Source organism: Bos taurus, chromosome 23, assembly GCF_002263795.3.
Source record: "Bos taurus isolate L1 Dominette 01449 registration number 42190680 breed Hereford chromosome 23, ARS-UCD2.0, whole genome shotgun sequence".
NCBI lineage: Eukaryota > Metazoa > Chordata > Mammalia > Artiodactyla > Bovidae > Bos > Bos taurus.
Genome location: NC_037350.1, coordinates 7,138,075 through 7,151,387, shown reverse-complemented (window position 1 = coordinate 7,151,387; position 13,313 = coordinate 7,138,075). Strand labels below are relative to the sequence as shown.

At 48.7% G+C, this 13,313-nt stretch overlaps 1 protein-coding gene across 1 annotated transcript; it reads left to right on the top strand.

Annotated features, from left to right (window-relative positions):
• Positions 1-4,808: 4,808 nt before the first annotated feature.
• On the top strand, positions 4,809-12,568 carry TAP2 (transporter 2, ATP binding cassette subfamily B member; the record flags this gene model as incomplete). Its single annotated transcript, NM_174222.2, is given in 12 exon segments — positions 4,809-4,945; positions 5,357-5,854; positions 5,943-6,057; positions 6,817-6,947; positions 7,194-7,399; positions 7,850-8,047; positions 8,493-8,621; positions 10,677-10,865; positions 10,978-11,151; positions 11,305-11,464; positions 11,701-11,837; positions 12,063-12,568. Coding segments are annotated over 11 exon segments (2,160 nt in total). The 3' UTR covers positions 12,294-12,568.
• Between the last annotated feature and the right edge of the window lie 745 nt (positions 12,569-13,313).

Genomic DNA, 13,313 nt, shown 5'->3' with positions numbered 1-13,313 from the left:
TTAACCTCTCATCAGACATACCATTTGCAAATATTTTCCTCTATTCAGGAGGTTGTGTTTCCTTTTATTGATGATTTCCTTAGCTGTGCAGAGAATTTTTAGTTTGAAATAGTTCCACTTGTTTATTTTTAGATTTTTTGCCTTTGTTTTTGGTTCAAATCTTAAAAATCATCACCAAGACAGGTATCAATTACGTCCCCTTTAGTTATCGTCCAGGAATTTTATACTGAAATCAGATTGATTATGTTTTTTGCAGCTGAAGATGGAGAAGCTCTATACAGTCAGCAAAAACAAGAGCAGGAGCTGACTGTGGCTCAGATCATGAGCTCCTTATTGCAAAATTCAGGCTTAAATTGAAGAAAGTAGGGAAAACTACCGCAGTCCAGCCCCAGTTGGATCCAGGGATTCCCTCAGGATGACGGCTTCGGCGATTTAAAGGAATAGCGTCAGTGGAGAGAATCAGAGGCCTAATTATAATTGGTTTATGTGGGAAATCAATATACCCCCATGCTCCAATTACTTTGGCCTGAAGAAAGAGTAGAGACAAAAGGAAAGAAAAGGAGACGAGAAAGAACGACACGGGGAGAAGCTCAGTGAGCAGGGTCCGTAGCTTTATTTTTAGCAGGGACTTTTATACGTCAAGTTGTACATAGAAGATAATGAGGGATGCAAAGTCATGTAAAGTCAGCAGACCTGAATCATTATCGCAAATACAAAGGCTTTGGGTGATTTACATCATCTTCTGGTCAGGAGACCGGCTAACATTTTTCTTCTGATAAGAATTAGTCAACCAGAAAAACTTATTTTCTCCAAAGGTGACTTTTCTTAGAGTTTAGTACCACTCCCCAAAAGCACTAAACAGAGTTGCATTCCTATAGGGCAAGAGTGTCATGGGGGTAATTAAGGGAAGAATTTATTAGCTCAAGGGTCTAGGGTTATTATTAACATTAAAGCTTCTGCTTATATGTCTTATATACCAACAATATCAATCAGTATACTCCCAGGGACTCAGTGGGCAAGGAATATGGAAACTTGGCAGCAGGCATTAACTCAACAAAGAAATCTTCTATTAGTTCTATTTTTAACAATTTCTAACTCCCCGAGAGGCTCTGCGCTGTTAGGATAACTAAGTCTCCTTGTGCCTCACCTGGTTGGGAGGCTGCAAACAATCACAGGCGTAGCTATAGGAGTCCGGAAACCTGTTAGGCAGGTTAGAAGGCTTTCTGAGGGGATCACAATTGGAACACACCTTATTATACCCTGGAGACTTGTTAACTAGAGCTTTAAGTTGCTTTCCTTACAGATAAGAGTGGTTGGGGATAGCCCCTCGTGACTGTCAGAGGAGTTGGTGAAAGTCATGAAGCAGTAAAACAGACAGGCTCAGGTTTTGGGGTAGACACTCAGGCAGGCCCAGAGAGGCACCCCTCGAGTTCTGGCTCACCTTGCCCACCAGACCTCTCTCACATGACCTTGTCATGGGTGGGGACTCACATGCTGGCTCCCGGCAGAAAACCACTAGGCCATTTGTGTATGACCTAAATCAAATTCCTTGTGATTGTACAGTAGAGGTGATAATTAGATTCAAGGGATTAGATCTCGCAGACAGAGTGCCTGAAGAACTACGGATGGAAGTTCATAGCATGGTACAGGAGGCAGTGACCAAAACCATCCCAAAGAAAAAGAAATGCAAGAAGGCAAAGAGGTGATCGAGGAGGCTTTACAAATAGCTGAGGAAAGAAGAGAAGTGAAAGGCAAGGGAGAAAGGGAAAGATACATCCAACTGAGTTCAGAGTTCCAGAGAATAGCAAGGAGAGACAAGGCCTTTAAACTTTTTTTTTAATTTATATTTAATTGAAGGATAATTGCTTTACACCATTGTGTTAGTTTCTGCCATACATCAAATTGTTAAGAAGGTCTTCTTAAGTGAACAAAGCAAAGAAATAGAGGAAAACAATAGAATGGGAAAGACTAGGGATCTCTTCAAGAAAATTGGAGATATCAAGGGAATAGTTCATGCAAGGATGAGTATGAGGACAGAAATGGTAAGGACCTAAAAGAAGCAGAAAAGATGAAGAAGAACCAGCAAGTACACATGGAAGAGCTATACGAAAAAAGGTTTAATGACCTGGATAACCATGATGGAGTGGTCACTCACCTCGAACCAGACATCTTGCAGTATGAAGTCAAGTGGGCCTTTGGAAGCACTACTATGAACAAAGCTAGTGGAGGTGATGGAGTTCCAGCCGAGCTCTTTAAAATCCTAAATGGTGATGCTGTTGAAGTGCTGCATTCGATATGTCAGCAAATTTGGAAGACTCAGCAGTGGCCACAGGACTGGAAAAGGTCAGTTTTCACTCCAAACCCAAATAAGAGCAATGACATTATGTTCAAACTATCATACAATTGCACTCATTGTACAAGGTTATACTCAAAATCCTTCAAGTTAGGCTTCAGCAGTACATGAATCAAGAACTTCCAGATGTACAAGCAGGATTTAGGAAAGGCAGAGGAACCAGAGATCAAATTGCCAGTGTTCATTGGATCATGGAAAAAGCAAGGGGATTCCAGAAAAACATCTACTTCTGTTTCATTGACTATGCTAAAGCCTTTGACTGTGTGGATCACAACGAATTGTGGAAAATTCTTAAAGAGGTGGGAATACCAGACCACCTTACATGTCTCCTGAGAAACCTGAATGCAGGTCAAGAAACAACAGTTAGAACCACACATGGAAAAACACCACTGGTTCAAAACTGGGAAAGGAAAACAAGTTGTATATTGTCAATCCACTCATTTAACTTCTGTGCAGAGTGCATCATGTGATATGCTGTACTGGATGAATCACAAGCTGGAATCAAGATTGCTGGGAGAAATATCAACAGCCTCAGATATGCAGATTATACCACTTTAATGGCAGAAAGTGAAGAAGACCTAAAGAGCCTCTTGATGAGGGTGAAAAAGGAGAAGGGAAAGCTGACTTGAAACTCAACTTTCAAAACAACTAAGATCATGGCATCTGGTCCCATCACTTCGTGGCCAATAGAAGGAGAAAAAGAGACAGATTTTTTTTCTTGGACTCCAAAATCACTGTGGCTTCAAAGTCTCTCCAAAATGACTGCAGTCATGAAATGAAAACATACTTGCTACTCAAAAGGAAAGCTATGACAAACATAGACAGTGTTTTAAAAAGCAGAGACATCATTTTGCCAACAAAGGTCCATATAGTCAAAGCTATGTTTTTCCAGTAGTCATGTATGGATGTGAGAGTTGGACCACAAAGAAGGCTGAGAGCCTAAGAATTGATGTTTTCAAACTGTGGTACTGGAGAAGACTCTTGAGATTCCCTTGGATTGCAAGGAGATCAATCCAGTCATTCATAAAGATAATCAACCCTGAATATTCATTGGAAGGGCTGACATTGAAGCTGAAGCTCCAATACTTTGGCCACTTGATGAGAAGAGCTGACTCATTGGAGGAAAAAAAAAATACCCTGATTCTGGGAAAGATTGAAGGCAAAAGGTAGAAGAGGGCAGCAGAGAATGAGATGGTTAGATAGCATCACCAAGTCAATAGACATGAATTTGAGCAAATTCCGGGAGATAGTGAAGGACAGAGGATCCTTGGTGCTGCAGTCCATGGTGTCACAAAGAGCTGGATAAGACTTAGCGACTGAACAACAACAACTAGGAGTTTTATGACTTCAGATCTTTAGTCAAGTATTTAACCCATTTTGAGTTAATTTTTGTGTATGGTCTAAGTTAGTGATCAACTTTTATTGGTTTGCATGCAACTTGCCCATTTCCCCAATATCCCAATAATTTATTAGAGTCTGTCCTTTCCCCATTGTATAGTCTTGACTTAAAAAAAAAAAAAATTCATTGATTATATATGTGTGGGTTTAATTTCTGTTTCATTGTTCCATATGTCTATTTTTATGCCAATAGCATACTGTTTGGATTACTATCAGTTCAGTTCAGTTCAGTTCAGTTGCTCAGTCGTGTCCGACTCTTTGCGACCCCATGAATCGCAGCACGCCAGGCCTCCCTGTCTCCCAGCATCACCATCTCCCGGAGTTCACTCAAACTTACCTCCATTGAGTCGGTGATGCCATCCAGCCATCTCATCCTCTGTTGTCCCCTTCTCTTCCTGCCCCCAATCCCTCCCAGCATCAGTCTTTTCCAGTGAGTTAACTCTTCGCATGAGGTAGCCAAAAATACTGGAGTTTCAGCTTTAGCATTATTCCTTCCAAAAAACACCCAGGGCTGATCTCCTTTAGAATGGACTGTTTGGATCTCCTTGCAGTCCAAGGGACTCTCAAGAGTCTTCTCCAACACCACAGTTCAAAAGCATCAATTCTTCTGCGCTCATCTTTCTTTATGGTCCGACTCTCACATTCATACATGACTACTGGAAAAACCGTATTTTTGACTAGACGGACCTTTGTTGGCAAAGTAATGTGTCTGCTTTTTAATATGCTGTCTAGGTTGGTCATAGCTTTTGTTCCAAGAAGCAAGCGTCTTAATTTCATGGCTGCACTCACCTCAGAGCGGAGGTAAGAAAATCCAGCGGTTCTTCAATTGCAAAGCATCCCAATCCTTGAAACAGCGTCATCTTACTTAACCGTAGTTTTAAGAAGTGCAGTAGTTTCCTACGACAGAGTACTTGTGGCTGAGGGTGGTAGACTCGCCCTGGCACGCGGAGCCGGCCTCGGGCACCGGTCCTGCGTTCCGCGGGTGTCGCGCGCCCCCGGCCGGCCGCCAGGCGCGCAACCAGGCGGGGGCTGCCGAGGCGGAAGCGAAAGCAAAAGCGAAAGCCCAGGAGCCTGGCCGCCCCCGGCTGGGGGAGCCTCGCCTGCCAAAAGAGGCGAGACGGAGCGGAGGCCGCGCGAGGGGACCTCAGAGCTCAGCCCTCGGCACACCAGCAAAGAGCTCGGGAGCCCCCACTGGTGAGCTTGTGCGCGTGGAAACCTGGAACGCTGACACAGGCGCAGCCCGCCCGGCACGCGCGCTGCGCCCCCGCCTCCCGCCCCTTTGGACCCGGGGCCTGGGGAGCGCGGCGGGCATCGTCTGGCCCCTGGGAACTCGGCGGCGGCTGGCGGGGCCGGGGTGTGCGGTGGGGGTCATGGAACGTGTTTTAGAGGACGAGGCTGCTGATGGTCAGGCTTCCCAGCTCCCTCTGTCAGGCCGAATGCCTTGGGTCCTAGGAGGGGGGTGCTGGTGAGACGGGGTACCCAGGGCATCTTTCAGGGCAGCACAGAGTTTAAAAAAAAAAAAAAGGGAAGCCAGCGGACGCTTGGGCAGAGTGGGAGTGGGGATAGGGACTGGAAGCCACCTCTGTCCTTCTTTTCTATCCCTAGATCTCGCCATGCGGAGCCCGGACCTGAGACCCTGGGCCTCCCTGCTGCTGGCGGACTTGGCCTTGCTCTGGCTGCTGCAGGGGCCCCTGGGGGCCCTACTTCCCCTCGGGTTTCCCGGCCTGTGGCTGGAGGGCGCCTTGCGACTCGGTGGACTTTGGGGGCTGCTGAGGCTGGGAGGGCTGCTGGAGGGCGTGGGAGCACTGCTGCCGATCCTCTGCCTGGTGAACCCCCTGTTTCTCTCCCTGAGGGCTCTTGTCCTGGGGGCCTTGAGCGCCCCTCTGGTCAGAGTGGCTGCAGCCACCTGGGCCTGGCTGCTGCTGGGGTATGGGGCAGTGGGGCTGAGCAGGGCCCTGTGGGCCGTGCTGAGCCCTTCAGGAGCCAAGGCGGAGGGGCAGGGCCAGGAGAACAGAGTCTTGATGTGGAGGCTGCTGAAGCTGTCCTGGCCTGACCTGCCTTTCCTGGTTGCCGCCTTCTCCTTCCTCTCTCTGGCCGTGTTGGGTGAGTGGGGAGAGGGCTCAGGGACTTGGGGGTTGGGAGGAGGCCCTTCAGCAGCCGCACTCTGACTGGGCCCTCCTGGCTGTTGCAGGTGAGACCGTGATCCCTTACTATTTTGGCCGTGTGATTGACATCCTGGGGGGCGACTTTGATCCTGATGCCTTTGCCAGTGCCATCTTTTTCGTGTGTCTCTTCTCTGTTGGGAGGTAGGTGATGAGCGATTTGTTAGCCCCCAGTTTTTACAGGGGACCTCACTTTGCTGTTTTCAATCCCCTTTGTGCACAAAGCACAAAACTCTTAAATGAAGAAAAAGCCTGTATGAGTTCATTCACTGTCTATATCAAGCATCCATCCATTTACTCCATTCGCCGCCTGGCTCCAACATCTTCAAAGTTTATATTGCTTATTATAGTTCAGATACGAGTGAGTGTAGTACAATAGGTGTTTTTGTGTTGAGTGGAATGTCTCTCAGTTGCCTGTGAGCATTTTTATCTCCGTGAAGTTCCGTTTCTCTTTTCTGATCTGACCTCCCAGCTCATGTTTGTTTCCAGTTAGCCTATTGTCAGGGTGGGGGGCATGTTTGTTCATCCTGACCCTTCTTCCCTAACTCATCTTGTCAGTCTTGGAAGCTCTTACTCTGAGCCTTGTCACCTTTCTTTCCAGCATCTTTACTCTTTCCCACTGTATTTACTTTCCCTTTTGTTTTTCAACACAGCCAGGAATCTGCTGTCTACAAACTAACTACTTGGTAGGGGTTGGGACTAAGATGAGGCTCACTGAGTCCTCTTTTTTCCTTCCTCTGTTGATTCCTGCCCTTCATGTCTCTTATTTGTTTCTCTTCTGCTGTCTTGATATACTACCCCCAACTTTGTACTTCTTTTCCTTCTGTGCTTTTTCTTCTCCTTCCCTCCCCCTTCCTCTCTGCATCTCTCTCTCCTTCATCCTCCAACCCTCTTTCCCCACAGCTCTCTGTGTGCAGGCTGCCGAGGAAGCATCTTCATCTTCACCATGTCCAGAATCAACCTGCGGATCAGGGAGATGCTTTTCTCTTCCCTCCTGCACCAGGACCTCCCTTTCTTCCAAGAGACTAAGACAGGTAAGGCCTGGGGTGCAGGTCTGGGGTCCCCCTACATGTTCCTTGCCCACCTGCTGCCACCTACCTGCACCCAGCCGGGCCTGCCTGCATCCTTGGTGCCAGGGCCGGGAGCTGTTTTTCTCTCTTTGGGGACCTGTCTCTCTGCAAGGAAGGGGGGCTCCGTGAGATGATCGGGAGGTCAGGATGGAATTTCTGGGGGTTCTGCATTACAACACATGGTTTCCTTGCCTGCTCTGTCCTGCCCAGGGGAGCTGAATTCCCGGCTGAGCTCGGATACCAAACTGATGAGTAACTGGCTTCCTTATAACACCAATGTGCTGTCTCGAAGCCTGGTGAAAGTGCTGGGACTTTACGGCTTCATGCTCAACCTGTCACCTCGACTCACCTTCCTCTCTCTGTTCGAGGTGCCTCTCATGATAGCGGCTGAAAAGGTGTACAATGCCCGCCGTCAGGTATGTGCGGATGCTGGGGAATCCCCAGGGAAGACCACATCCCAGGGACTTTATGTGAACGTGTGTGTTTTTGAGAGAGGAGTGGGGGGAGAGGGAGAGATTTTCAGATGTTGAATGTGGTTCCCTGTGCTATACAGTAAATCCTTGTTGCTTCTCTACTTTGTGTGAGTGATTTATATCTGTTAACCTCAAACTCCAAATGTATCCCCTCCTCCACATTTGGTAACCATAAGTTTTTTTTAATTTTTTATTTTTTATGTCTGTGAGTCTGTTTCTGTTTTGTGCATAGATCCACTTGTATTTTTTTTAGATTGCACATATAAACAATATCATATAATATTTGTCTTTCTCTGTCTTACTTCACTTAGCGTGAAGGGACTGGAGTGGGCTGTGGGGGTTGGCTGTCTTCTGCCAAATTGGCCCGCTCCATCGTTGGCCCCACTGTTCCAGGCAGTCCTTTGGGAGATCCAGGACGCCACGGCGAAAGCTGGGCAGGTGGTGCGGGAGTCGGTTGGAGGGCTGCAGACCGTGCGCAGTTTTGGAGCCGAGGAGCAAGAGGTCTGTCGCTATAAGGAGGCCCTTGAACGATGCCGGCGGCTGTGGTGGCGACGGGACCTGGAACGGGCCCTCTATCTGCTCTTAAGGAGGGTGAGGAAGCTGAGGGCTGGAGGAGGGGCACAGGTGGGGGCTGGTCTTGGGGGTCCTTGGGGTTCTCGATGCTTTTGCCAGTGCCTTCTTTTTCAGGTGTCTCTTCTCTGTTGGGAGGTAGGTGATGAGCGATTTGTTAGCCCCCAGTTTTTTCAGGGGACCTACTCTCCTGTTTTCAATCCCCTTTGTGCACAAAGCACAAAATACTTAAACAAAGAAAAGTCTGCATTTGTTCATTCACTGTTCTGTGTCAAGCATCCATCCATTTACCCCTTCATTCGCCACCTGGCTCCAACATCTTCAAAGTTTATATTACTTATTATAGTTACAGAGTCGAGTGAATGTAGTATAACAGGTGTTTTTGTGTCGGATGGAATGTCTCGTCATAGGGGCAGGGAGGCCAAAGAGTGGAAGGTCCTCAGGCTCTCCTTTCTTCTCCCTCCAGATGCTGCACTTGGCAATGAAGGTGCTCTTGCTGAACTGTGCGTTGCAGCAGATCCTGGCCGGGGACCTCACCCGCGGCGGGCTCCTCTCCTTCCTGCTTTACCAGGAGGACATGGGCAACTACATGCATGTGAGTCGGGAGCTGTGCGTGCTCTCATTTTCCTCCTTTGGCTTCTATTTTGTTCCCCTTAAAAAAACAAACTGAAATAACCCCAACTCATTGTCATTTAAAATTTCAAACTTGGGTTAAAAAAAGAGGAAAACGATAAATCTATAAACGTGAACCTCCTTGTACTCAGCATCTTTTTTTTTTTTTTTTACTTTTTGTTTAACTTTTTAAAGACAGCTTTTTACTTTATATTGGTATATAGCCGGTTAACAACGTTATGACAATTTCAGGTGTACAGCAAATGAATCAGTTTTATATATATATATATATCTATATCTATATATATATATATCTCCATTCTTTTTTAGATTCTTTTCCCATGTAGGTCATTACAGGGTTTTGAATAGAGTTCCCTGTGCTCTACAGTAGGTCCTTATTAGTTATCTATTTAATATATAACTGTGTGTATATATCAGAGGATATAGACTATACTTCTCTGTGCTATACAATGGGACCTTGTTTTTTATCTCCCAGCATCTAATAGTTACCAACTCATGGCCAATGTTATTTTATCTATACCACCCACCGACTTCTCCCCACCCATATTACTTTGAATCAGAGGCAAGATATGGTTTCATCTGTAAATATGTATCTCTAAATGTAAACATTACAAATATATAACCACAAAGCCATGATCATACCAAAAAAATTAACAATAACCTCACCAAATACAGTGGTCAGATTTCCACATGTTTCATAGAAGTATATATTATATTGATCTCTTTTTTTCTCTCTCATATACATTTGTGGTGGCAACAATCAATAAAGCTTAGTATCATGATCTATTGAATTATTCAGGGTTGCAAAAATGGTGGCACTCTGCCTTTTCTTCAGTTATTAGCCAGGATGCATCTCTCAGGGGAGATGTCTTCTCATGTGCTGATAAGCTGCTGAGTGGTATAGTTTGATTAGGAAAGGCAGAATGAACATTTAGTTCTATAGAACTAAATAGCATTTAGTTCTATAGCATTTAGTTCCCTAGAGATGTGTGCTCGGTTGCTCAGTCCTGTCTGACTCTTTGCAACCCCATGGACTGTAGCCCACCAGGTTCCTCTGTCCATGGGATATTAAGGCAAGAACACTGGAGTGGGTTGCCATGCCCTCCTCCAGGGATTCTTCCTGACCAGGAATTGAACCTTTGTCTCCTGCATTGGCAGGCAGATTCTTTACCAGTGAGCCTCCTGGGACACCCTCCTTATATAAACCAGTTTTGAAAAGTAATTAGTTACTGCACCTTGGGCTTTAGTTTATAACTTTTATAAACACCTCTTACGTGTGGAGAGCTGTGTGAGGCAGTCTGGTGGCTGCAAAGATGAGGTGGGCACAGTGCTTGCATTTAAGGAGTCCCTGTCTCACCAGGCTAGACAGCTGTGTACAAGTAACACAGCACAGAAGCTGGAAAGGTCTGGAGATGAAGGTGATGCTGGATGGGAGGGGCAAAGATGTCTCCATCCTTTACAGTACAAATTGGAATAATGGGGTGCTGGTGCCCATTTTGAGTCAAATTGCACACTTACTCCTGATAGTCCAGTTGTTAGGACTCTGTGCTCCCACTGCAGGATGCATGGGTTTGATCCCTGGTGGGGCAACTAGGGTCCCACTTGCCACCTGGGGCAGCCAACATTTTTTGTAAAAATCTTTTTTTTTTTTTTTTAAGACTCTTATACTAGTTATCTCATATGGAAGCCATCTGCCTCATTATTCAGGAAAGTGAGTGTTAGTTGCTCAGTTGCATCCCAGTCTTCAACCCGCCAGGCTCCTCTGTCCATGGAATTTTCTAGGCAAGAATACTGGAGTGGGTTGCCATTCCTTTCTCCAGTTAAAAAATCTTTTCTAAGAAAGTTTTTTTTTTTTTTTTTTTTTTTAATCTTTAAAAATTAAAGGTGGTGATCTTTTTTGGGACAAGGGGAGAAGCCTAGCTGGGGAGGAGTGTGGCGGGGCTGTGTGAGGAGCTGGGAAGCTGGTTCGTGGCCCAGCTGCCTTTGCTTAGCTGAGCCCCGCCTTCCTGTTTTGCAGACTCTGGTGTACATGTTTGGGGACATGCTGAGCAACGTGGGGGCAGCCGAGAAGGTGTTCCGCTACCTGGACCGAAAGCCAGATCTGCCTCCACCGGGGACTCTGGCCCCACCCACTCTGCAGGGCAGGGTGAATTTCCAGAACGTGTCCTTTGCGTATCCCAGTCGCCCCGACCAGCCTGCGCTCCAGGTGTCCGATGGGGGGAGACTGGGCCCCTGACTCCCCGCGCGGATGATCGGCCTCCAAGGAGAGGGGAGGCCGGGGGAAGGGCAGGCCTCTGACTCTTCCCCGGCTGTTCTAGGGTCTGACGTTCACCCTGAGTCCTGGGCAGATGACGGCGCTGGTGGGGCCTAACGGGTCTGGGAAGAGCACGGTGGCCGCGCTGCTGCAGAATCTGTACCAGCCCACCGAGGGCCAGGTGCTGCTGGACGGGAAGCCGGTCTCCGAGTATGAGCACCACTACCTGCACCGTCAGGTGGGGAGGACGGAGAAGGGTGGGCAGAGGGCAGGGGAGGGTGTGGGGCGGGAACCCAAGGGGTCCGTGGTGAGCCGGGCGGGCGGGGAGGAAGGGCGGGTCCCTGCCGCGGGGGATGATGCACAGCCCTCTGCTCCCGTCGCCTCCGCTCAGGTGGTCTTGGTAGGGCAGGAGCCCGTGCTGTTCTCGGGCTCGGTGAGGGACAACATCACCTACGGCCTGAAGGGCTGCAGCGACGAGAAGGTGCTGGCAGCGGCCCGGGCGGCCCGCGCGGAGGAGTTCATCCGCGAGCTGGAGCTCGGGCTCGATACAGGTACCTGCGGCCACGGCGTCGCCCCCTGCGCCCGCGAAGTGGGCGCTGTGGCCTCCCGACCCCCTCGGGAGCCTGTGTTCCCAGAGGAGCGGCCGCCGCGGAGGTCCCCCGCCCCACCCCCGTCCACGGGCGCTCGTCCTCCGGAGCGGTGCCCGTGGAAGTACCAGCCGCGCCTGTGACGCGGGCGTTGTCTGGGCCCCTGCCTCTGAGGAGAGGGGGTTTCTCGGTCTCCTCAGAGGTGGGGGAGAAAGGCAGCCAGCTGGCCGTGGGGCAGAAGCAACGCCTGGCCATCGCCCGGGCCCTCGTGCGGGACCCCCGCGTCCTCATCCTGGATGAAGCCACTAGTGCCCTGGACGTGGAGTGTGAGCAGGCTGTGAGTGCGGGGCGGCGGGACCCATCCTGGGGCCGGGGCCGGGCGGGGACCTCCCCGATCCTCTGAGGCTGCCTGACCCCGCGGAGGGAGGAGGGCAGCTGACCTTGCCCTTCTGCTCTGTGCTACCTTCTCGTGGCTCACGCCTCTTCCCCCTAAGCCCCGTGGGCCCGGGCCTCCAGCCCCTTCTGAGCCGGCACCCGGGGCATCGCGATCCTCCCCCTTCAGCTGCAGGACTGGAGAGCACAGGGGACCCGCACGGTGCTGGTGATCGCCCACAGGCTGCAGACGGTTCAGAGCGCCGACCAGGTCCTGGTGCTGAGGCAGGGGCGGCTGCAGGGCCTCGAGCAGCTCATGGACGGGCAGGACCTCTACTCCTGGCTGGTGCAGCAGAACCGGAGCGTGGAGACCCCAGACACAGCCGGCCCCGCCCAGGGCCATCTCAGCGACCCGGAGTAGCTCCTGCCTTGGCTTTCCCTGGGTGTGTTCCCCTGGCTGGTTGTTTTTGGAGCTGGATTTAGACCGTGGGTACTTCTGCTGGGGCCGTGGGAGGGCGGGGGACGGAAGACGTGGTATCTGTCTGCATCCAGGAACCTTAGTTACTTGACGAACAGAGCTTTGCCTGGTGCTGAGTACTGTATTGTGGCATCTTGAGTATATTTAAAACTATTTTTTCTTACATAAATAGCATACATTTGTATAGTAAATTTAGACAATAGAGACAGTCTAAAGGAGAAAAGAAAAGAGAAAAGAGTCTAAAGGAGAAAAGTAAAATTATGCACTGTTTCATGTCCCAGAGATAATCACCATGACTATTTTGCTGGCTGTCTGATCAGTCTTTGGATTGTTCTTTGAGATACATAACTATTCATGAGTTTGCCCTTCCCTGTCTTTTTCTCAGTTCCCACCAGGGTCTGATATTTTGGGGACCACTAGGATATGGGGGAGCAGAGTACTGTTCCCTAATTAACAGTTTTAATAAAATTTTGATAACAGCTACTGTGTACAGTGTTTTAATATGTGTAGGAAATATGCGAAGTCTTTTCCATGTGTTATCATTTTTAATGCTTATCCTCAACCCTTTGAGGTTGTTTACCCTTATACCCATTGTATGTATGAGAAAACTGAGTCTCAAAGAGATTAAAGGACTTTCCCAAGGTTGCACAGTGGTGGAATTGGACTTGGAATCCAGGCCTGACCCCGGAGTCCACACTGTCAACCAATTATATTGCACCTTGTGTTATAGTCTACTGAATAATCAAACCTCGTAAAGCTCTTTCACTTCTAGTTGTGAACAGCTCTGAATTCCTTATTTTCTAATTCCATTGTTACAACTTTCATTCATTGTGTTGTGAAAGTGAAAGTGTTAGTCACTCAGTCCTGTCTGACTCTTTACGACGTCATGGACTGTAGCCCACCAGGCTCCTCTGTCCATGGGATTCTCCAGGCAAGAATACTGGAGTGGGTAGCCATTCCCTT